Genomic DNA, 25,377 nt, shown 5'->3' on the forward strand with positions numbered 1-25,377 from the left:
ATGTCGTGGACATTTTATACAAAGAAAGTATTAAATATTGTTACTTGTTGAATTGAAGTTATAGACAATGTACAACCCATTACACCATCTGTAATAATTATACAAATGTCCAAATACAAAAACACAAAACAAAAATACAATCATCTAGTAATTTTGGAGAGAAAGCATGTTGCTCAGCTAGCCCTTTCCCTAAAGTCAGCTCTTTCTCTAAAGATTGCAAACATAAACCAGACAGCTTTATGCCTCTCCAGAAGCAAAGTTAAAAAGTTCCTAAATGGTCACTTCCACAAACTGTTACACCTTCTTATAAACAAGTATGGTTATAAGATGATCCCACAGTGACCTAACGGTCAGTCAATAACTTCAAACAAGGACATCCTTCAAATTTAGCTTGTCTAGGAACGTCATGATCTATGCAGTTTCTAAGACAAATAGGCTTAAGGCAAAGATATCTCCAGTTAACCCCAAAGATCAGCAAAGAACCCTCAGATAGAAACAAGTTGAAGAGTTCAACCAGCCTAGTAGTAGGATTTTTTATACCACAGTGTCATTACTATCACGTTGAATTGAGAACAAAGATTGACCCTTTAGTTTGAAAACCTTTGTAACATATATAATATATAGAAGAAATACATTAAATGATAAATACTATTTAAATTTCTCTCACATACATTATATACCAGGGATTGCTGTGACATAACAGCTGAGTCAGTCGTCCATCATGACTGAATGAAAGTATCAGATAGTAGGATCACTGAATTTCACAGTGACATTGATTAATAAATCAGTTACTTTAGCATTAATAAGCAGTATATAAACATTTAATAAATGTTTATAAAACACTATAATGTAGTTATAAGCAGATATAATGACATTTTAAGTGTTTATTTGCCAGCAATTATAACTTCTTCTATGAAGTCATATTTTATATTATTACAGCTGTGTTTTATATTGACATTTATTATCCATTTCTACACCAGCCTCCACTTATGGTTTCCCACAAGAGTAGTTAAAAATAAAGTGTTACCCCAATCATTGTTGGGTCAGTGCATTTCTAAGTAATAGTCATAAAAAATTAATAATAACTAAGTAAATTATTCTTATTATTGAGATGTTCTTTTAAACATGTCAACAGATATTAAGCCCAAAGGAAGTAAATTTCAAAAAAAGTTTTAAGCCTGGAGCAAAGAACAGCTAGCAAAGCATGATCAGAGGACCGTAGAGACCTGTTGGTGATGCAGGGCCGCAGGTGCTTCAACATGCAGAGCTGTAAATGTGGTAACAAGAGTCTTGAATAATACTGATATAAGTACAGTAGGTCAAAGTTGAACCAGGAAGTCAGTCTGTAAACTGTGATGGATGTTTGCAACAAACACTTTTACTGTTTGCCTTGATCTCTCTTTCAAATAGGTTTGGTTAACCTGGTGGTTTGTTTAAGACCTGTCTGATTGTCTGACTGCTCATGTTTCCTGCCTTCCTTGTCTTGGAGAGAGACTTCCTTGTGGGGAGTAAAATATTATTATTACTGATAAGCATTATGGTAAAAACTATGAAAATAAGTACCCGATTGTAATTATCCTTTAATAATGATTCTGTCATCAATGCAAATCATCTGTAACTTATTTAGTAGATTGTGGTGACACATCTTGTCAGTGTGTTTACAGAGCTACAGAGTCCCAGTGGAGGGAGAGTCACAGAGTCAGCTCACCATGGACAGCGATGGTTTTTCTGTCCTGCAGAATAGTATTCCCTGCAGACACCTGCACAGTGACTGTATTGATGCCTTCCCGGGAGAACGTGCATGCCACACTTCCCTCTAGGGTGATTACTGGCTGCTGGGGGTGAGAGAGTGGGAGAAAGAAAGAGAGGATGAGGGCGAGGGAGAGGGAGAGAGTCAGAGTCTGGCGGCTCCCGTGAGAGACCCTTATCAACGGCTGGTTAACATCTCACACTGCTGTTATTTACACTACAGAGGTGTCAGCCTGCTGGCACACTCACAAATACACACACACACACACACACACACACACACACACACACACATGCATGAGCATACACAGAGAGATTTGCAGCAATCTGCGCTGTGCTGCATACAGTATCGGGGCCCGCAGAGAGTTCCCTGTGTGACACCAGCAGCTCCTTCCTGTCGTTGCTCACATCTCCATTTGTTCTTCAAATAGCTATAAGATGCTAATACTGCTGCGGTTTATTACCAACTGACATAACTGGATGTCCTTGTGGAAGGCCCCTGTTGGTGCTGAACAAATACATTTACACAATTACAATTATGAAGACAGATAGTGAAAGTGGAACATTTCTACATTCAGTGCATCTGCTGGTCCTGAGAGATGGAGTTTGTTTTTTTACAGCCGCTTCTATCTAAAACTCCACTAGCATTGTGGAGGTAGCAGTTTCTAATTCAATAATCCCTAATCCCAGTAACGCTTACTTACTTTGACATTTTTCAGGTCGGCTTGTATGCTGGGTTTGATATAAATTCAGTAAAGAGACACGTAAGGTCAAGGAACTGACCATTAATTTACCGTCTATTACCATCAAAAGGTTATAGAGCTACATTTAGCAGACAAGGCTCTGCTCTTTGAGGGAACTCTCAAAGAATCTGAGCAGCATGAATTTTAAATCTTAGTTAAATCAACAAACAGCTGATTAACCGTGAAGCATAAATGTAGCAGCTTATGTCAACCAGCTGATGTAAGCATGACTTCAGTGCTCTTCCTGAGCTAAAACTAAAGTATGCTTCTTTTTCCATCTCTTTGTGTACTTCCAAATCCTATCCTCACTGCTTGTTAAACCACAATGTCTGTTTTCCTATATCTACATTGGCCTTGGGGTTGTTTTAAAGGCATCTTTGATGCAGAAAGTTACAAGTGATGTAACTAATTACTGTTGAAGTAGTTAGGCTATTATAGTAATTATAGGCTATTGATTATATTTTCCAAGTAACTTTCCCAACACTGATCTTGAGTAACAGGGGCATTGTCTTTATAGGGCACATTGCTGTTAAGTTTTTAAAATGTATTTTTTCCCGTTTTGATGAACCCAAAATTAATCCCATTTACCTTCACTGTATTGAGATGGCAGCAGAAATTTCAGAGATATCTTAAAATTTGGGCACATTAACCTGAAATAACTTGCTTCAGACCTTAGTTGGAGGAGTTCATGGTAAGAATAAATGACGGATACACTTCAGTTGCTATCAGTAATTGAGCTTGTTGGTGTATCTGATACGTCAGCATGCTCTGCAATTTTTATCAACACTGATTAATAAGGCCACCATTTTTGAAACCTCAATGCACAAAAACAGGTCAACAAAGTAATGATTCTCACATTTTGGAGGAGAAGAGTCCGCAACCTACTTAATTGCAAATGGGCAAAGGTGTAACAGAAGTAAAATTCCAGGGAGAAATGGGAAAGTCTTGAGTGTACAGTACCTCTGTGTTATTTCCGATCCACCAGATGTAGGTGACCGTTCCCACTTGGCTGGGCCACAGAACAGCGGTTAGGTTCACTTCCTTATTCCTCACCGCCACAAAGGGAGCTGAGAGATGGATATACTCCAGCTGACCTACTCAGGCACACAGATACATCATTAGGTGAACTCGATGCACTGCGCCACAATGTGCAAAAAAGGGGAAAAAAAGGGGGTGGATGCAACTTTATCGTGTTAGGCAAGAAAAAGGGGGAAGGTTTATAGAAGGTTTATAGGTGGGTGATGAGAGTGAGTTTGTTCAGATTCTCCTGCGCTGGGACTGTTGACTGCCATCTGTGTGTTATTTTTCATCCGTGCCACTCCTGAGCCTGCGGTGGCTCTATTTGTACGGCTGGCGCATAGAATTGACAGATTGGTGGGGGCAGTGGCACTCCCTGATCAATAAGTCAGCTCCGTTACATCTGTCACCCCCGAATACACCAGGGGTGGTCAGTGCTGTTACATATGAGGCAGCAGTGACTTCTGCAGGCCGAGCGGCTATGAAGCATAAGCTGACTTGAGTGGAAGTGTAATGGGATTTGTTCTATCTCACTTGTTTGTTTGGTTATGGGTGGGGAGCATGTTCAGAGATAAAGTATAGAACGCGGTACACTGTGTACAAGCTGACAGCCACGATTCCACTGAATGTGATAAAAACATGGAAAGCAAAAAGAAGTAGAGCTGAATACATGAGTACAAAAATTGGAGAAACTCTTATCAAAATAAATACATACGCACATTTGTATACACAAATCTTACAAAAGGCTTCAATATCTCACATGTTACATGCAGGTAGAGTATAGCAGTCTCTGAACCGAGGCTGTTCTCCCCGGTGGCAGTCACCCGGTAGATTCCCACAGCTTTGTAGATATGTTTAATCCCATCCTCAATAGAGCTCACATTGGAATATGTCAGAGCGTGGCCGTCTCCAAAGTCAAGTGTGATGCTTGTCCTCGCCCCGTCGCCCTGCACGGTACAAATGCTTTCAGGAAATCTGCAGGTTTGGCCCCTTATCAGCCACAGAGTCACACAGGTTTCAAGTAACTCGTTGGACTGCACTTAACAAGCACAGAGCACTTATTTTTCTTCTAAGGGAAAGATATGTAATGATTTCCTAGAGCTCGACAGAGTCAGAGTTGTTTGGTTATCACTGTACTTTAGATAGGGGTCCACCAACTGGTGTATATAATAAAAAAAACATTTTTTTAACAATTAAATTGCAAATTATGCTTTTTTATTTAGCAGAAAGCTAAATGGGAATGTGGTGTTATTCTGATGTTGCAAAGCGTCCTTTTTGCTTAATCTGTATTATCTAACATTGAGTTATGTAGAAAATACAGATAATTCAGATTTCACCTTTGTTCACATTATAAATATAATGACATTTACTTGGTGCAACACAAATTCAGCAAGCAGAAAAAAAGGCTCACCTCCTCCAGGAAAACTAGGAAAGTGACATTGTAGCCAAGCGTGGCCGTTAGCGTGCCCTCACTGGTTACCAGGTGGAGACCTTTAGGTGCTTGGATGGGACACTGCTGCCTCCTGGCTGTGTACTCCACACTGACTCCAGCTGTACAGTTGTTAGAGACCACCTTCCTGTATCTAAGGGTGGAAAAACACAAAAGTTTATACATGTTTATATGATTGATTGAGCATTCATATACATCAGACAGCATGGATTATCCAGAGCAAGTCTTTGTTTCTGAAAAGGGTTACTGCAGATAACATATTTGAATGAAATTTGTCAAAGCTGTGAGCATCTTTTCCACTGTATTGAAGTTGCAGAAAGAACTGGATTGGATTGGAGATGGATATCTCAAAAGTTGGACAAATAGAACTAAAACAATCTGTATGGCTAGAACTCACAAGAGGAGTGGAATGGAAATGGAGTGAAGTGAAATGGATATGTCAACCAACCTGTTAAAATTCATTCTGTGTTGTTTCAAATAGAAAATGGGAGACTGTGCCACCACAATTACACTTTAGTCACTTAAGCTTTGTGTTTACTCTGTCTGCCGTGCTCCACAATATATGGTAACAGCCCATATAGATTCTCCATATAGGTTAGAGCAAACACTTAACATTGGAGAAAGGTTTGCTCATCTTTGTGTTAGTGCTGTTTCTGTGTGGAGAGGCGTTAGCAGGAACATAAAGAGGGTGCCCTTTGACAAGAAATCTAAAATGTGGAGAGAATGTCAATATTTCTGAAACAGAGAGCAAGGCTGAGACTCCTACAGACATCTTCAAAAGAATGGCCCCTGATTAAAGGACGGGTTCACAATCTGTCTTTAAACAAGTCATGAGCCCAAATGAACATTGAAACATGTTTTTCTTGTCATAATCATTCTTGCTGTTCATGATGATCATTTGAAGATCCCTTGATAATGCACTTACAATGTAAGTGATGGGGGACAAAATACACAGTCCTCCTTCTATGAAATTTTTTTTTAAGTTTATCTGAAGCTAATATGAAGCTTCAGTGTCCAAATGAGTCAAATCAAGTAGATATCGTTCAACATTACAGTCTTTCAGTGCCAAAGTCCTTCTTTTTGTTACTATACTTCCACCACAGCTCAACAGGGAAACACTGTCCAAGGAAACACAAAGAGGGAATTTGATGCTAAAAAGACTTGATATTACTAATGCAGACTGCTGAAGCCATCATTTTCAATGCATTTTTGCACAAAATGACTGTGTGGACACACTGTGGATTTTGTCCTCCATCACTTACATTGAAAGCACATTTGAAGGGGATCTTTTGAATGCCAGTATGGACAGGAGGAATGATTACAGTGGGGAAAACCTCTTTCACTGTTCATATGGACACCTGACTGTTGTTTTAAGACACACTTGAAAAATTGTCAACCTATCATTTGAGGTAAATTTGCAAACATAGTGAAAAAATATGCATACATATTAAGTGTATTTTGAAAAGCCACAAAAAATAAAATATGAATCATACGTGTTTCCATAAACTTATACATCTATACTTAATAATAATATGATTAATGGAGCACCACTAACAATACCAGATATTCTTCCCTAACCCTAACCCTTCTATATTAACCCTAACCCATCAAAAGAGAGTTCATTCCTTTTTCAAATTCTTGACATGACTTAAAAATACTGTTTCACTGACAGTAGATCTAATTATTAACAGTAGTTTATATGCTAGTTCATGACTGTTTTGAAAAGTGCACATTTGATTATTCCACCCACATTTCCCTTAGCATGTCCTCATTGTCCCAGAGAAACTAATTAATGTACCCTGAGCTATTCAACTCAAATGCACCATACATTTTACCCAATGCCTGCAAATCACTATTGAGACTGTATGCTGATTCTAGTCTGCTCTTCTCTTATGCTTACCCAGTGCTGTTAAGGAACGTCATCCCTGTGGTGCAACTCCTGGACATCGCTGATGGATGGAACCAAAAGGCGGGGGTGCACTTGCCATCGGTCCGTCTCTCGTAGCCATAATCACTGTGATGATCCGAGCAGACAGAACACAAACAGTTATCCAATCAGGGGCTGCAGAGGAAACACTGACAGCCAAGATGGATGCAAATAGTCCTGAGGCTCTGTTTGGGAAATTCAATTCTAAAATGAGATACAGAGTATTCAAAGTGTGACATATACTTATAAAATGATTGATATTACTCACAGACAAATCAAACAAAAGATAATAGAATATTCCACACAGAGAAAAACACCTGCTCTGTATTTTACAATTATTGGATAATAAAACAATGATTAAGAATTGTGGAAAACATGTTAACGTAATGCCATTTCAGTATGTACAGTATGGCTCTTCTGCTCCTCTTTTCTTTTTTTTTTTTTTTTTTAAACACAGCCCATGAGTTGTTTGTCCTACAAATTAAAAGGCAGAGCAGCGCTGTGTCCCCAAAATGATAGGGACAAATTGCCCCAATTAGTGCGACATGCACACAGATGCAAAAGTGTTGTGATTGTTAATGAAAGCTATTAGGCTCGGTGATTTATGGTTTTGATGGTGCTTATTCCAAGAACTGCCTCACTTGAGAGACCTGCAGATTTGGGACCAAAGCAAAAGCAAAAGAAAGGAAAAAAGAAAAGAAAAGAAAGAAAAGGCTACATTGGTGCTGATAATTCAAAGAAAGCAGGCTGCGAGTAGAGAAGCATTTTCTGTAATTGCAGCTGTAATATAAAGAGTCACTAGCAGCAGCTACAAAAGCAGCAGTGAATTATGATTTTTCTTCAAGCGGTGAGTGGTAGCACACATTCAGGTGAAATGAAACAAGGAAATGAAAAATCTCCCAGAGCTGCTTTACAATTATAATCTGGAGGATGTTTTTCCATGATGGTTATCTCTTATCTTTTAAATCCCTCATTTAAACCCAGTTTCCTTAAACCCTGGGACATATGGCCAATGTATTTTTACAACTGATAAGATGTCACCTCTGTTATTTGTTTTCACTTTTGTTGTCTGTCTAATAATCCCCATCGAGCCACTTTCACAATTTCCTGACCTCCAAACAATGGTTAGTTCCATGCAATTCTGTCAAATGTTGCAGTGTGCAAATATAAAGATCTACTCAACTATTTTTTTTCTATAACTTAAAAGGTTATCACAAACACATACATAGAGCTTGTATTTATCTACAGTTTATTTAAATGCAAAATGTGTCTCATTTACTGTAACAACTTGAAAGATCACAGACGTGTCTATGACATTTCTGTTTTTTTATGTGTGTGTGTGTGTGTGTGTGTGTGTGTCTATATGGATCATGAATAATGGCTTATAATTGCCCGAACAGCTCACAGCAAGAGTCATATTCGGGTGTACGATTATACAAGCTTCATATAGAATTTGAATGTATATATGTAACGGATAATACTTGACAAGTCGTATGTTCCATGATTGTAATGGATGACCTGATGGCTAAGAACCACCTGACATGAAGCAATATCAAATGTGTTTTATATTTACACAAGGTACATGGTTACACTAAATAACCCTCCAAACTTTTTAGCTAATCCTCATCGGTCAAACCTGAAAAGTGACACAAGTAACTATACTCAACGATTTCAGTATGCAGACTAAATATTCTTTTTAAATGTGGTGTTGATGCACACTATTGTCCCACAATGTAATACACAATACTGATTTTTCCTAGTGCTATTAATCCACAGCTGAAAATAGTCCCCAACAAATGTGGTATTGACTCCTGTTTGAGTAACATTTGTTAAAAACTACAGAGCCCATCTATTTTAGGAAATCATTTTTCACTTCATCTAAAAACTGAAAATACTGATTTGTGTTTTTTAAAGATTTACAGCACATCGTCAACAGGAAACAATGGATATTTAGGTGAGAAGATCTCAGAAAACAACTGTTATATGAGATATTTACAAAACCATTTTGCTTTCTCTTTGTTTGGAGTTTAAATGGCATCAGCATCACAAACTTGCAGTTTGAGTCACGTCCATCAGCACACATATTGCATAATTTACTGTGTATTGATTTCTTCTTACTAACAGTAAAAACAATATACTATGAAGATTAGTACATAGCTTATACACATATTATTAGTATGTATTATGCGACTGGGGCACAGTGTCAGTCTTCAAGTTAAACGATTTTATTTTATTGCACATGAAAGTAGACAAAGTTGAAACTCCCCCATTCTCAACACAGACACTGACAAAAAAAGGATTAAAGAGCATTCTGATAGATTTGAATGTGGGAACTATTTTTGTACTTGCTGTTAGTGTTATATTAAACCAGTAAACTATCAATATAGAGTTGTTACAATTACTGATTTCATGTTATTATATTATGACATATTATATTTGAAACAGGAGGATGTTTACCCTTAAATTTACTCCTTGCAACCAATTTTGGGAATGAAACCTACAATTTTATGATGATTTGTTTGCACATGTGGATCACTTAAAGGAGTACTCCAACATTTTTATTGCCCTACCATAGAGGACTCACAAGAGACACGTAAAAAAAAAAGAATGAGTAAAATCTAAATGTCCTGACTTTACAAGACTAGTTTGGGTCAAGCTGCATAATGCAACTCAAATGCATTTTTTCATTAAACCCCTTTTTGCCTCTTAAACACCAAAATCTTCCAAACTCTATGCACCCAGTTTGTAACAAAGGCTTTGTGTTATAAATTTGTAGTCTCCAAGCTTAAGTCCTTTTCTCAGACTTCACAAACCTTTAAACCCACCGACAACATTATTCAGCAGTCTGAGTAGTACTATTAAAATTTCCCCTTTAACTACTATACAGTGGGGATATAAATGGGACTGAATATGTGACGGTTAAAAAGCTCACCATTCAAAGTCAGCCTCTGTGCAGTCGCAGGGACCCGATGTCATCGACACAGAGTACGTCTTTCCCATAACGCACCTTGATGTGGGCTTCAGCTTCCGGTAGATTCTTTTCACTCCCATGAGGCACGGTTCACCCTGCGGGCCCGATTTTTAAAAAAGAACCAAGAGGAAAGTCACACAGAGAGAGAGTTTTAAAAATGAGCTGTTTCTGTCACACTTGCCACCATAAATTATTTACACGATGCAACCAACCATGTGTTCATCACACTGTGTGGGAAAGGCACCGTTCAGCTCGTTGTGCATTCCTGTTTGGTGAATATTTGCAGGCTGGTACTGTGTGGTGTGCTAAACTCAACAACTGTTCCTCCGTCGCAAGTGTCACACTGGAGAATGTGTTGCTTGAATTCTTTTTTAGAGATTTTTTTTTCGTTGTTGTTGTGATGCACAGAATTGAGATGAACGAATAAGAAAGGACTTCAGTTGCAAAGCTGCGAGCACCCAATCCATTTTTAGCAATGTATCTATGTGTGGGAAGTGAATATAAAATCAGTTGGAGTACAAAAAAGGTAAGAAGACAACACCAGATTGTTTCACTGCATCCTTCATCCTACACTGCTGCTGTTTCTATTACCAGAACATTCTGTCTTTGTGCATTAGGTGTCACTAGTGAGATGCTCAAAAAATCTAGCTGTGTCCACAAATAGACTCCCAACTCCTGAAAATGTCCCTAACTTTTCCCGTGGTCTTAAAAGACAAACAATGTTCTCTGTTTTGAAGAAGTTTATTTTTGAAGCAGACTAGGACCTACAGAACCTCTACATTTAGTCAGGTTAGCCATGTAATTGGCTTGGACTCTTGTCGTCTTCCATGCTATATGTTTTGATCATTAACCAGCTCTGAGCATATGGGTATCTAAACCAATTACAGATCTGGGCCATGAATAAAGGAGCGCTCTGAGTCTCTGGCTCGGCTTCAGGCCTGACCAGGTTGAGGGGTTCTCAGGCAGGTTTAATGTATGCGGGAGGGGGGGTGGGGGTTAGGGTTTGTTCACGCAGAGCATCAGCAGGAATTGGTGGAAAATCTGCATAAGTGCTTTGGGAACTTAAAGACATCCAGATTTAGTCCACTCACTACACAGCCTGGCTTAAAGCAGAGACGGTCAGTCGGTGATCACACGTTATCTGACGATGGAGCCTGGCGTTTGATCAAGAGGCCCTGCTTAAACCTCTCACCTCTCAAACTGACTTTAAGGCACACTGCTTCACAGGCTGAGCTCCACAGACCAGGCTTTAGATGATTTCATTTTCTAAGAAGAAATTGGCATCTTATTTTGGAATAATAGCTCATTAAGCTGTAACTTCTCCTAATCCTCTTTAGGGCCTTAGAATGGAGATGCATCCATAATCTAAGACAGCACAAGAGACATACATTTCTAAAATGTTTTAATTATTTGGATTTTTTTTTTCATGGATTATTTCTGAGGTGTGGGTGGTGTTTGGAGGACTTTTATTCATTATTTATTTTTCTATTTTCTGGCTAAATCCTGTCAATCCTGGCAACCATCCTGGTCAGCAATGGTGCAAAAATATTTTTTAACCATTTTTTAATTACATTACATAACATAATAACATAACATATAGTAACATGAAATAAAAGAATTTAACTGCCAGTGCCCATGTTAACAGTTTACAAAAAAGCAAAGGAAACCAATTAATCAGCCACAAAAGGCACAGAAACCTGAATGTTTCTAATATATTTTTTTAAACAAATAAATAAACATAAAATGAAAACATAACCAGCATATTACATGATCCCTGCAACCCCTCATCATTGCATGTTTCAGCAAGTTTGTGTCTAGTTCAACCAACAAGCGATTTCCTTGTTTTACTTACAGCACTGATACATGGGATATTAAATGAGGGAACACAAGAGGGATTTTGGACATCAAAACATTTTAGTCTCAGACCACTTTTGAAAATTATGATGTACAACTTGTTGTAATTCCAACTGTGATGGCCGAACTCATAGCCAAACAACTGATTTAAAAGTCAGTAATCCTCTGGCACTCATGCCTTAGTTTCCCTATCGTTTACCTTCGTAGTTTGTTTCTGCCTAATTTAGTTTACTTTATCTTGGGCACATCGCAAACAAATGACTGACATGACATATAGGTTTTGTTCTATACATCATACTACATATCATCATACTTTATTTAGCAGTTTTGACAGTACATTAGTTCTTTAGCGTACACATTTAGTTAACTTTTGTACAGTCAACACTCTAGTTTATCTATAGTTAAGTTGTCTTAAGTTGTTCTCATTTTCATTTCTTGGGTTACCAGTGCCGGGGGTGCTGCTGCAGGAGGACAACTTGCCAGGCCTGAGCAGGAACACATACAGGAAGTGGCCAATCGCACTCTATCAAATGCCCACCATGTCAGGGGAGGGGGAGGAATGTAATTCTTAGTTTAGATATTCTGTTTGTTTCTTTAGAATATATTAGGTTTTAGTTAATATTCAAATAAGTTAACCTTTTGAGGAATTGTCCTGTTTTTTGTTATTTGTAGTACAGTTAGTAGTGTGTTACCCCATGGTGTTCAGTTTGTTAGGTGATATAGCATCAGTTAAGTTCTGTTTAGTTAACATCTTTTATGGGCCTAGAACATCAATTGTTGTTTTCTGTTTTTGGGTAAATAAAATCCCTTTTTGAAAAACTACCTGTAACTCCTCTTGCCTGCCAGCTCGGTCCCTCACACATGTTGTCAAAAACATTGTATTTAAAAGCATATTGCTTATTGAGCTCCCACAGTAAAATCTCTTTGGGTGTAGATTTTTTCCACCAACTGGCAAAAAAGATTTTTCGGGATGTGTGATCAACAAATCTAGTCTTTATTCCTGTGCTGGCATGGATCATACCTGGTTGTGTAGGTGCCATGTCTGATAATCTGCTTCTGTGCACCTCCTGTTGAAGATGGACCTGAAGTCTATTTTCACCAGCTGCCACTCCGAGCGATGACTGACATGGCCGAATATCCTGGAAAAGAACCATGCATGCTGCTGCTCATTACATACAAAACACACTGCACATAATGATAAAGACTAAATGGTGTTAAAGGAAAAGGCTGGTGGCATTTTATATTGTTTTTACTGTCAAAAAATGACAGTATGATGACAGTGAGAAGACAAAAATCAATAATGGACTGATCAGCAGTGTGTGTGTGTGTGTGTATCCAAAGCTTGAAATATCTTATTCCTCTGTGCCACAGAGCCCCATTGTTGTCCAAAAACTATTAAAACACATCAGTGATATGTTTTGCACTGGGGACATGTTCCTTCATTACCATGAACACAGGCACCGCAGTTTTTTGAGTCAATCACACACACACCGTTCTGCTGTCATGAATATTCACTAGAGCACCAAATGTGCATTAATCTGTGGTCTAACATAGCCCCCAACAAAAGCACTATTTATTTCTGTTTGAGTAATGTTTCCAAGAAATGTTCTATACATTTGTGGCCTATTTTTAGGATTTACATTTTAAATAGGGATGAATGGGCTTGGGGCTAACTGCCACAGACACGATAAAGTGTTAAGACATGAACTAACACATTGATGGTTTTGGTCTTTTGGATTTGTAAGAAAAAAAAAGGATAACACCATGCTTTATAGATTAGACCTGGAATACTAAATAATACCTCTTTACATATTATTTTGTTTTATTTGATTTGATTTATACTTATAGTATATGATATATATTTTGTCCAATAAGTTTGAACTGATATGTGATTATTGAAAAGCTTTAGCTTTCTCCTAGGAAAGTTATATCAGAATGAATATGCATATATTCACAATGGTCAAAAAGTAAAACAGAATCCAAGGTTATGAGACTAACCAGATAAATATTCCATCTCCAGCTAAATTGAGTGGATGTGTTTCTCTGCACTGACCCCCCTCACCATCCATACCACAACATATTTATCACAATCAATCTGTCAATTAGCTCTTGAGGCACCCGACCATAACAGGCACTTGCTGTAAAAATGAGTACAAATTGATAAGAAAAGAGTGCATGATGGTCTTATGAAAACTAATGGTGTGTCTGCCAGCTGAGAGGCTCTGTGCTCGATAACTTATTCTCAGTGCAAACCTGCCAGCATTGTCTTTTCACTGGTCCTTCCCCCCTACCCAACTATCTTTTTCATCTCATTGAGACTATTGCTGTGCATTTTCCTATTCCCTCTCTCCCTCACCATCTCTCCAGCTGTGCCCCATCACTCTCCTGTAGAGCTGACTATAGAGCTGACTGTCAGTCTGTCATTTATGGCAGGTGTCATGAAACATTGATCTAATGGCTGTGGGAACCCTTTGCTAACCCATCCAGAAGTCCTAAATCTCTGCTGCAATAAGGGGATAGTGCTGTGTCATACCATATGTATGCACTCTGGGCTATTCTAATAATAAATGTGAAAGAACACAAAAGGAATGTTCATAAATCTGGTTTCTGAGGACACATTGAATTACACCTGCTTCCCCTCCCACTTTTTAATGCCATTAAAACTTTTTAAACCAAAGTTTCTTGTCTGTTTTCTCAGGCATTTTTTGATCATTTTGATCATTTTCCTTCATGTTCTTCAAATGGACAGTCACGCTGTCGCTGGCTGCCAAAGCATTGATCTCCTGTGATCATAATCTGGAGACAGCCAGTTTTGATGTTGGGTAGACCTTGAGAGAAATCTTTTTTTATTCATGAAAAGGAAAACAGGCAGTCAGGAATGCTGAATCTAGCAGGCTTAGATATGGATGCAAACAGCAGGCTTGGGTTAAGGCTGAGGAGACCACTCACACAGTATGCACACACTCACACAGGCTATTTGTTGTTCCTTTGATATATGCAGGGTGATTGATAGATTTTTTTTTTTTTTGTCACTCACGTCATGATGAGAGTCTCTTCCCCGGGCTCTCCCAGCACTCCATCCACAAACAGAGGTGTGCTGGTGAAGCTGTACTTGCTCCACTGCCGTCCTTCATCAAAGCTCAACCTGGGAACATAAACAGCCGTTGCACAAGGGACCGTCACTAATCTCCTGACTGTGTGCACAAGCTAATGACCCTGAGAGTTGTCTAACAACTTTATTTCATATTCTGCGCAGGGCTGAGGCGCTCTGCTCAGTGAACACTGATCAGTGGAAGCTAGACTCATTATGACTTCAAACACGGAAAGGTGAAATTGAATGACAATTGTCAAAGCAGAATTTTCCATGGCTGGTGAGTTTTCTTACTAGAATAATATCACAACCCTGTTCCAAGACAAGCTCATTTGCCTTTGTTTGACTAACTTAAGACTTGGAGCTTCCTCCAAGGGAATTAGTCAAGCTGTGACAAATGGCGTCTCTGTCATAATGACTCACCACAGGTGTCGGATGGGAAGCGGAGTGTGTCTTATTGCGACTAAGGCTCCTCCTTGGTCGAGATACAGCACTGCATACTCCTCATCGAAGATCTGCAGGGACAAAAAAAAAAAAAAGAAAAAGAGAGAGCACTCATTCTGCAGTGGCTTGTTACATGTGTGCAACACACATCTACACACACCCACACTGTATCATTCAAGTAAGTAAAGTAATAATGCACAGCACACACACAAACACAGTATACATCATGGTTAAACCTTGCCACGTCAGCTTCTTATTTTTCATTGCCATGTTTAATTAGAAACAAGCCCCATAGATTGAAAATGCCAGGATCAAATGAGGTAAGGGCCACCCACCTGCACTGTACGCAGTGACTGAATTAAATTACTCTTCAGATTTCATTTGATTATTGACGTTAAAGAAACATGGCTAGTGTTTATGGATTAAAATGCTATATGAGAGGGGGAGAGAGAGAGAGAGAGAGAGAGAGAGAGAGAGAGAGAGAGAGGAGGAGGAGGAGGGTCAGTGATCTTCAGTGAGAGGATGGCAGGCCAGTCAGTTCATGGTGCTCCATATAGTGAGTGGCTGTTTTAGTTTTTAGTGTTTAAAATTTAGTTGGGCATGTCATTTGAAAAATTAATTATCAGGTGTGATTCTGTAACATCAATAGTACACACATCATTCATACAACATATCTGCTGATGTGTATGTGTATATATTCTGGTTCTATGACTGACATGGTAGTACTGATATTTCTCTGTGGGCAGGCACTAAAAATAATTTGTGATATAATTTCTATTCTAAAGGGCAACACATATCTGTGGCATATGACAAGTCAATTGACATGATACTCAGTGACGCCACCTTTGTGTGTTGGCCTTAACAGTCACACAGGCAGTTAACCAGCAGGGGGCCGATGTTGCTTACCCCTGTCTCTGATTTCAGTCCCTGTGTTCCTCCATGTTGTGATTCTAATCACATGTCATCACATAAGGTCACAGGACTACTTATGGCAGTGTCTTCTGACAGTCTGGTCTTTACCATTACCACTACTGAACCCATGAAACTGACAGCTAACACTACCTAGACCCCCCTCTTCTCTAGAATGTAGGACAAACAATGTCCTGAGTGTGTAGGAGCTGCCAATGACTAAACAGGTGTTGATAGAACATGATCTGATATTAATTAATGTGAATTAGTGCCAACATTAGCAAGCTAGTGAATTTCCTGTGCAGTTGGCCCTATTTTTATTTGAATAGGTGGGTAAAAATGGTTTTGGGCGGCTTGTGATTATTTTGGCTACTTTTTAAAATTTTATTATACTAATGAAACAACAGTCCAGAGGTGTGTCTTTGGACCAAACACTTTATTTTTCATCTTGGTCGTATTCAGCCACAGAACTGGGAGAATCTGAAGTGTCAGTTACTTCCAAGCACCACAGGGCAAACCTAGTAATGGACATTACTGGTTTCTGATTGGTTCACTGAAACTTGGCAACATTTAGTATGATGGGTCCTCCCAAATTTTGAATGTTGTAAAGGGGTAGACATTACATCAAATGTTGATATAACTACCACTATGTGTGCTTGTTAGGAGCGCACCACAGAAGTTGAGAGCACGTATCCTATCAACGCCAGCTGTCAAATATTTGTCAATTGCTGTAATTAGAAAAGCCCACCCAGAGGTTTGAAGTTTACACGCCGTTTACACAAATATGTCCAAAAATGATTTTATCATCCTTTAAAAAGTAGTCAAATATGCACAAAAACTGCAGCGTTTAATCACATAAAAATTTAAGATAATCCAGATTTGAGTTTGACTTAAACAATAGGACATGATCAAAATAAAAGAGTACCCTCACCTGTCTCCATGTGTTGCCTGCATCCGAGGTAATATACACACTGACATTGCTGGTGGTCAGCTCAGAGCCAATGGAGCCTGCAGGTGAGGTGACAATCCACAGAAAGATAAGAGACAAACTACAGTAAGTGTTTGAGGCGGGAAAGTGCATGATGCAAACACAGGGAATTGATTCTTTTTTAAGATCAAACAAATCCCAAATTTTATAAAGAGCCTTTAGAATGGCAGTGGTGTTACAGCAGGGGGCTCCAGCCTGTAGCTGCAGACTGAGGTTGTAATTACAGTGCTCCTGAAGATCTACTGTGCAGTGCAACATTCGCCCATACTCCCAAATTAACCAATAAATCCAGATTACTACATTCATCTTTCAGCAGTTCTGACCATATTAAGAAGTGCTTTCCCTAATGCTGTGCAGACTGCTGTAATTGCTTTAATTTAGCCTGTAATTGGTGCCAGGTGGTTAAACACAGGGCTTGAGAGTACGAAGTGTTTCAGAATCATGGTTGTCCCTTACGCTGAGCCCTCTTTGAGAGAAAATTTGCTTTACACTCCCAGTACTGAGAGCAACTAAATATCAGCTGAAATTCTCTGTTTTGCTGTCCTCCAGTAGTTGATGTTCTTGCCTCGCTGCAGTGATGTAAAAGTGTGCTATGATGTTGTTGGGTATGTACCTATACATGTGCAACACAGCACTCACCAAACCAAATGCTCGTTGGGGTCAGAGTGCAACAGACTCGAAACTTTCAACCAGAGGAAGTCAGTTTAGAGGTCACCCTCTAAAAAGCCACTAACACCCTGTTATAGCTTCAACTGTTTTAGCATTACACTTGTGCAACCCATAGCGCCATTTTTTTACCAGCTGACACTGAAAGCGAGGACAGTGACTTCAGTCTCCCTGAGTCTCCCAACTTAACTGATGACCCTCACAGCAGTTCAAAGCTGCACTTGTTTGAACTGCTAGCTTCAGGAGACATCAGCAGGGCCAATGAAGAGTGACAGAATAGTGGATTTGAATGAGTGGTTGGGACAATGTAAATTTGCTTCAAACACTTTAACACTGATTAATGCTGCAAACTACTAGCTACACTAATACTACTACTCTACTACTCCTGAAACAGAAGATCTAGTTCCAATGAACTACAACCCAATCATAGCCTCTGTGACAGATCCTATCAATAGATGGATGCTACTACCTTTATCCCTGATTGGACATATCAATATTATCAAGATGAATATCCTAAGCAAATTTCTGTATTTATATGAATCCCTACCATTGAACCCCCAATCCTCATTTTTTCCATAAATGAAGAAGATTATAAAAAAATTTTCCCTGGAACAATAGGAGACCAAGATTACACTTGTCCCTTTTATACCTTCCCTATGAGAGAAAAGGGATCCAGCTACCCAATCTTTCCTGATACTACTGGCCAGCCCAAATAAGAGCAGCAGTGTGTTGGGTTTTGGAGGGAACTTCTATACCTTAGGTGGAAATAGAACATAGTACAACAACTCCATTACCACTGAGTCTTTATTTGTTCCCTGACTCTCCAAAGGAGCTAAAAAAGAGAACGCGTAACTCTTTTATCAGAAACACAGTTGAAGTCTGGTTCAAAGTACAAAGTTATTTAGGTGCAAACCCACAGATATCCTCTTTTCCCCCCGTATGGGGTAACAGGAGATTTACGCTGGGAACACCTGATCCTGGGTTCAACTTCTGGGCTAACAAAAGCCTCAACAAGATCAGTGATCTATACAATAATGACACATTTCTGACCTTTGAGACTATAAAGAATAAACACAATATCCCTTTGACACATTTCTTTAAGTATCTGCAGTTTAGGAGTTACATATCAAAGACACTAGATCACTCACTTCTATGTCCACCTCTTCCCATGTTGGAAAAAGCGATCACTCTGGCGGTCATGATCAAGTGTCATTAATCTATAACCTACTTAAAACTAAGTCAGAGGAGTCCTCAGAGAATAGGGGACTTGCTCAGTGTAACGGCTTGAATACAGAGATAGCAAAAGATGATTGAGAGCAGATAAGCCATGAAGCAGGTTCAAACTATTAACACCAGATTTAGACTCCTGCAGTACAAATGGATGATGCATACTTATGTAACTCTGTCCCTACTACACCATTCTGATGCCCATAATCCTGACCAATGTGAAATGCAGTGCTGAAAAGGGCACACTGTTTCACTATTTATGGGTTTGCCCAAGGATCAAAGAATTTTGGAGAGATGTTCTTGACACATTATCACAAATAATAACAAATTGTTTCAGCCAAACTACCAGAATGTCCAAAACTATGACTCCAAGGCTTAATAACACCAAGAAAAAAAATATATTTTCTCTCTTCTTCAAGCTAAACATACGATATGTATTTTGAAAAAAAAAAAACCTAGAAAAACCCTCCATCAGTCAGTGGCTGAAAAACTTCTCTCTTGTGTCTTGCCTTAGAGAAATTAACCTTTGCTATCAAAGGAAAGCCTCACACCTTTTACAAAATATGGAGGAAACTCTTACATTTTTTGGAAAATACATTTGTATATGTCTGGATGTGCTGATACTACTGAAATACTACTATTCTCATTTACATGTTCTTGTCTTTGCAAATTACAACTCTAAAGTCTCCACTTTGGGGTGTGCAGTGTAAATGATCATCATAGACACAGGGACATAGGGCCTTATTTTAATAATCTAAGTGCACGGTCTGAAGCGCATGTTGCAAATGCATTTAAAGTGTGTCCAAACCCACTTTTGCTAGTTTAATGGCAGAAAAAATGGCCGCAGCGCCAGGCACATGGTTCACATGGTTTGTCCTTAGTCTCTTAATTAATCATGTGTGGTGTGTTCTGGGCGTAACATGCAATAAACCAATGAGAGTGTTATCTCTCATTCTCTTTAAAAACCAGGTGCACTTGCACCTTGGCAGATTGCTATTATAATGGTGCATTTGCCAAGTAATGAGAGGGAACACTTCTCTGCAGACGAAACAGATCTGCTTCTGCAAGAAGTGAAAGTGCACAATCCATTACAAGCACACTGGCCCCTGCTGCTCCTGGACCCTCCCTCCCCCGAGGGTCAAATCAGCAGGGTTTTAATTGTTGAAAGTATGGAAACCTGATCACTGTACTCTCAAAAATCTTTAAGAATTTTTGTTAAATATTGTTCATAAATTAAATCATTAATTTTAAACATGTAAAAAATCATTATACACAGTTATCAGGTCTTTATCAGCTCTCCAAGGTGTTGATCCTGCTGCTGGCAGCAGCTAGAAGCTGTGCAGATTTATTTCCTTCTTTAGTTGAATCATTGTTTTCATCTTATTTATTTCCTCATGTGTTCCTCATGTCATCGTGTATTGATGCAGCAGGAAAGTTGATCTGTGTCTGATCCGTTGTTGTCCGTCTGTTTAAATACCTACGTGTATCGACACGATTTGGTCAAATAATTAGACAATTTTATCTGTCATTACTGCGATTAGCTAATTCTGATAAATATTATGACTAACCATTATGACATGTATTTTTTAAAAATATTTTGATGTACACAATAATAATCTTTCACATTGTAATCCTTTTATTTGTAATCATTTGCATTTTTGTGCGCTGCTGCACGTCCGTTTGTGTGTATCAGGCAGAGTTACGCACGTTGTGCATCCGCCCATGTAGGTGCATATTACTGTCTTTATAATGCACCCTTAAAATAAGAATGAAACACTGCGCCATTGACTTCAGACCAGATTTTTGTTGGTCAATAGCGCAATCGCTGTCTGCTGCCTCAAGATAGCAATGAGCCTGACCACACCTCATTTTAAGACCAATGGGTGCTCAGAAGTGTATTTACTATTTAAACGACGTGGCCGCTGGTCGGGAAAATGAAATGAAAATGACTGCGTCGGTCTTAAACTAGCGCCGCTTGCTCGGCTGGATGTAAGATAGGGCCCATTATGTTTTGGTCTAGACAACAGAATTATTTGATTACTTGATTTTCTTTGCAAAAAGACAAAGAAAAAAAAACTACTGTTGAAATGAACACTACAGATTGGGACTAGAAATGATAGTATAATTAAGTGACTCCATTTACTAATTGTTTAAAAATTGAATTTAGTTAGTTATCTTCAATGGAAAATTATGGTCACTGGATGATTGTTTGGTGGCACACGGTAAGTGATCCTGGGTTCGGTTTTCCCTGGTTTTGTTTTTGTGTTGGTGGAGCTACTGATGGTCTCTTGATCAAAACTTTTTCTGTGTTTTTCTTTTTTACACTTTTTTGTTACTTATCGCTATGTAACAAAGGAAACAACTTTTTTGAAAGCAAAAGAGAAAAACAAAAGTATTTTTTTTAATGTAATTTATGTAAAAAAAAATTAGTTTTCCTTTACTGCATTTTATTCTTCTAAGTGGGAGGTACAGCTACAATTAGATTATTTTTACAAACTTGTAAGCAAACAAAAAAAAGGAAAATTGGCTGGACTAATGACAAAGAACAAACAAAATCTGTCAATTTTTTCTATTCTCACTTCTCTGAAACCTGTTTCATTCAGTGTTTCACAAGTGTTTTGCGTAAGTTTGGCTTTCTCCGGGCACCTGAGGCATGTGTTGATGCGTTATTAATAGTGAGGGTCAATGCAGGAGTAAATATCACTGAGGTGTGAATATACCTGGGGGGCTGCTGATCTCATATTTTAACATTTCTTTGATTACACCAAACTGAGTTAATGAGAGTCTTTGCTTTCTCTCCTGCACTCTCAGAAACACTGATGCTCTGAGGGCTAAACCATGAGGATTATAGAGTTTTTGGTCCTCTGGCTTTCTGTTGTCCTGTCATTTGCCCTTGTTCAAAGGTGAGGTGGCACATGCATGTTGTCAAATACCTGTGGGAGTTGTAGACAGATGCTGTACATGGACAAACAACTGAAAACAGAATGAAAGAGCATGAAACTGCAAACAGCCAAATGTAATTCCATAGAAACACAGTGTTGAGAGCTGCAGTGTGTTTATTGGGAACCTCACTGCACTGAAATGTTAAGTGCCAAGACTTTTACTGAAAGAGGCAGATTTCTTTTGGCTTTGTCTTCTAAATGATTTTTGTGGTCTTTGTCTCTTCAAGATATTATAACACTGGATGGAGAAAAGAAACTCTAATCCTAACCTACCCTACTCAATTGTAAATGTTGTTGCTTGGAGACTTGGAGAAAAGAAAAATGTGTCTTTTTATGTTTCCTTTGTTTTCTTTTAATTATTTAAATTTAAGCAAACCATGCAATGCACAATTCATTTGGCCATCTCACTTCCAGATACATTTACTTAACATTCTATTAGTTTGACTTTCTTTCTTACTCCCTTTTTAATCATAAAATGAAAGTCTGTTTTAATCCAGTGCCTTAAAAAGTATTTAATCAAACACCTGTTGTGATTACCTGGTAGAGGTTTTATTCTATCAGCCAAAAACTACCACAAATAATTTGTTAATTAATTACTATATAACAGATAAAACTAAACCTTGAGAACTCTAAGAAGAAAAAGTATATTTAAAAATAACCTGTGAGCACCTGGCAGAGGTTTTATTCTATCAGCCCAAAACTACAAAGAATTTAATTAATTCAATTAATTACTATGTAACAGATAAAACAAAAAGGTCATAAAAGGCTTTGTCTTTAAAGAAAGCCCCTCAGAACAAGAGAAAGAAACAACATGTCACTCCAAAAAAATTCCCTCTCACCCACCTGATGCGACAATGATCCCTGGAGCTGAGTCTCTGCTGGCTATGTTTCCAGATGTGTAGGGATTTGCAGACACGTGAAGATGAAGATGTAATGAACAGTATGGCTGCAGGAAAGAAATCACAAACTCAATTATCAAAACTATCAAACTGAGCCAACGCTATCACTAAAAACCTTCAAAAAACACTTCTGAATGAAACGGCTGTTGTAGCGACTTGGATGCACAACCCTCCTGAGTCAAGTTTTATCACAAACACCATTTCCCCATTGGCTGGTCTCACCATTAATTTTGATTGGGTTAACCTTTACCGACACAATTCTCATTACGACCCAGCAAAATGCCAGTGGTGCAGGCCATGTTGTGACGGGCTGTTTAGGGGTTTATTAAAACTCTGACATTTCCAGACAAATGACTGTATAATACGGGTAGAAGGCGAGGCATGCCACAGAATCACTAATTGGTTTATCAAAAAAAGGGCGATTATTTTTGTATATAAATTCATGTTAACAGAGGATGTGCTAATGCAGCAATGACACAAACCATCAAATCTACATCTACTATCATTTTTGTCATCATGTATGCAGATTTTTAGTTGAAGGTGATTGAAGTGAATCTGCTTCATCAGCAAACACCACATCTGCACTTAAATGATATACAGCTGTACTCTTAACTTTGAAATGTTCCATATTTTTCTAACTTTGGCCAGTCAGTGAAAAGTCAATTCTACTTGACTATGAGAAACAGTCAACTTTCAGAGGCTTTCAGGAAGAAAGACAGACAAAAAAGAAGCGATTGCTTTTCTTCCTGACACCTCTTTCTCTGTGTTTCTTAAATGGGAGGTCAGCTTATTGGACTGAATCAAAATGGCTGACCTTTCAGCTCAGAGCACTCAGCTTTGACGGGCGCTGCTCTTTCTGAGCTCGGCCTCTCATTGCTGCTGGGATCAGTCAACTCCTGTCAAGGCCTCTCTTTGATGGAAGCGCACACATGTAAAAGCTTGTATGAAGGCGGCACGCAGACACTCACTAGCACACAGTGAATGCTGTTGCCTCTTAGGTCTTTGCTTGGGGCCTGCAGTAACCTCCAGTCTCTGCCTCTGTTGTAGGTGATGTGCGTCTTCACTTGGTTGTCCGTCTTTTTGTTGGCTAGGAACATACCTTTTATTCCCGCTACCTGTGAAAATTAGAAAGGAAACAGCTCATATCTGCAAATGACAACAAATGCAGACTTCACACGTCCAAAGGATATGAAAGTATTTCCATGTCTTCCAGTCACAATGGTGACAATGAATGCAATGCACTGCAAAGCAAATCATATACCCTAGGGCAACGCAACCATGCACACTTACCTCTTCTGTATTCCCGACAAAACCAGATACAGACACAAACACTGAGTGGAGAATGATCGACCGTCTGGGGACTTGCGAGTAATCAATGTGTTTCTTAAATGAATCGGACTCCTTGTTGGAGGCCCCAAGGAATAGCTCAGGGATACTGAATTGAGTCAGTGACAGTCGCATCAGGCAATGAAACTCCACTTTAGTAACTGACAGATACTTCAATCCCCCTTGGAGGAGAGATTTAGCATATCCTTCGTTTTGGGTGGCGACCTCAATCAAGACAGTGGATTTGATTCCATTGGCAAGGCCACAGCAAGACATGAGCAGCATAATCAACAGCTTAATTATTTGATTCATAGATATCGTTTTATCCAAGTCTTTAGAATCATACTGTGCATATCAGAGTTCCAGAGCCCCAGCATTAGCCCTAATGCACCTTTTTTTTTGTTTTGGATTAGGTGCATTTTGTGAAGTAATATCTGCAGTTATTCATCAAAGAAAGAAATAATCTCAGCCTCACAAAAATCTATATCCCTGGCACAATCCCCTCTTGCCTTTGTTGATGTCAGCACTTTGAAGCTGTTTCGTATTCATACAATGTGCTTTGAAGACTGTAGGCCTACAAGCAGCACGGTTCATTCCCAAAATGACAAAACAAGTACATTTCATCATCTCTGCCTACAAGATCTACAATAATGTGTGAACGTGTGCATTATAAACTTTCAGGCCAGGCAAGCAGGCTTTTAATTGATGCTGTTATTTAAAGATAAGAAATTAGATAAAATTAATACCACAGTCTTGGAGAAAAAGGGCCCCATTTATAGCATACCAATCCAAAAGTAAAGCTGTCATTCTACTTCCACCACAGCGTGATATTTTGCCACTTGAACCACAACATACTATATAATTCCATATAAAAAACTGCCCTTCCATGGAATCATAGTTAGATATCAATGTTTGTTTACCTCATATAGGTCAACCATGACGTTGCCCTCTGGGCCCATGCTGCTGACAACGTTCTCCAGAGCCAGAGTGTAGTAGACCCCTGATGTGTCTGACACATACAGGTTATAGGTTTCATTCTGGTTCCATTCCTGTACGGCTGCCACCACACGGTTTTCATCCGTACTGATCACATGCAAGTCCTGGGAGACAAGCAAAGGCAATGATGAATCCAAGTGTTGTGATGAAATGAATACATAAAAGTGATTGACTCAAA

General features: G+C 38.8%; 1 protein-coding gene across 4 annotated transcripts in view; it reads right to left on the bottom strand.

The window, feature by feature from the left end:
- LOC122979262 (VPS10 domain-containing receptor SorCS1) overlaps positions 1–25,377 on the bottom strand; it is a 172,727-nt gene that overhangs the window by 13,580 nt on the left and 133,770 nt on the right. For 3 of the 4 annotated variants that reach the window (XM_044346578.1, XM_044346580.1, XM_044346581.1), the window contains exons 9-21: positions 25,124–25,303; positions 23,846–23,992; positions 22,822–22,924; positions 17,087–17,163; positions 15,226–15,317; positions 14,749–14,856; positions 12,733–12,850; positions 9,819–9,952; positions 6,860–6,973; positions 4,921–5,092; positions 4,270–4,456; positions 3,453–3,586; positions 1,709–1,835 (exon numbers count right to left, since the gene is read on the bottom strand). In XM_044346578.1, the coding sequence (XP_044202513.1) occupies positions 1,709–1,835; positions 3,453–3,586; positions 4,270–4,456; positions 4,921–5,092; positions 6,860–6,973; positions 9,819–9,952; positions 12,733–12,850; positions 14,749–14,856; positions 15,226–15,317; positions 17,087–17,163; positions 22,822–22,924; positions 23,846–23,992; positions 25,124–25,303 (1,693 nt within the window). The remainder of the gene's footprint in view (positions 1–1,708; positions 1,836–3,452; positions 3,587–4,269; positions 4,457–4,920; positions 5,093–6,859; positions 6,974–9,818; positions 9,953–12,732; positions 12,851–14,748; positions 14,857–15,225; positions 15,318–17,086; positions 17,164–22,821; positions 22,925–23,845; positions 23,993–25,123; positions 25,304–25,377) is intronic. The other variant, XM_044346579.1, reaches the window with a different exon arrangement.

This window comes from Thunnus albacares, chromosome 3 (assembly GCF_914725855.1).
Source record: "Thunnus albacares chromosome 3, fThuAlb1.1, whole genome shotgun sequence".
NCBI classification, from domain to species: domain Eukaryota; kingdom Metazoa; phylum Chordata; class Actinopteri; order Scombriformes; family Scombridae; genus Thunnus; species Thunnus albacares.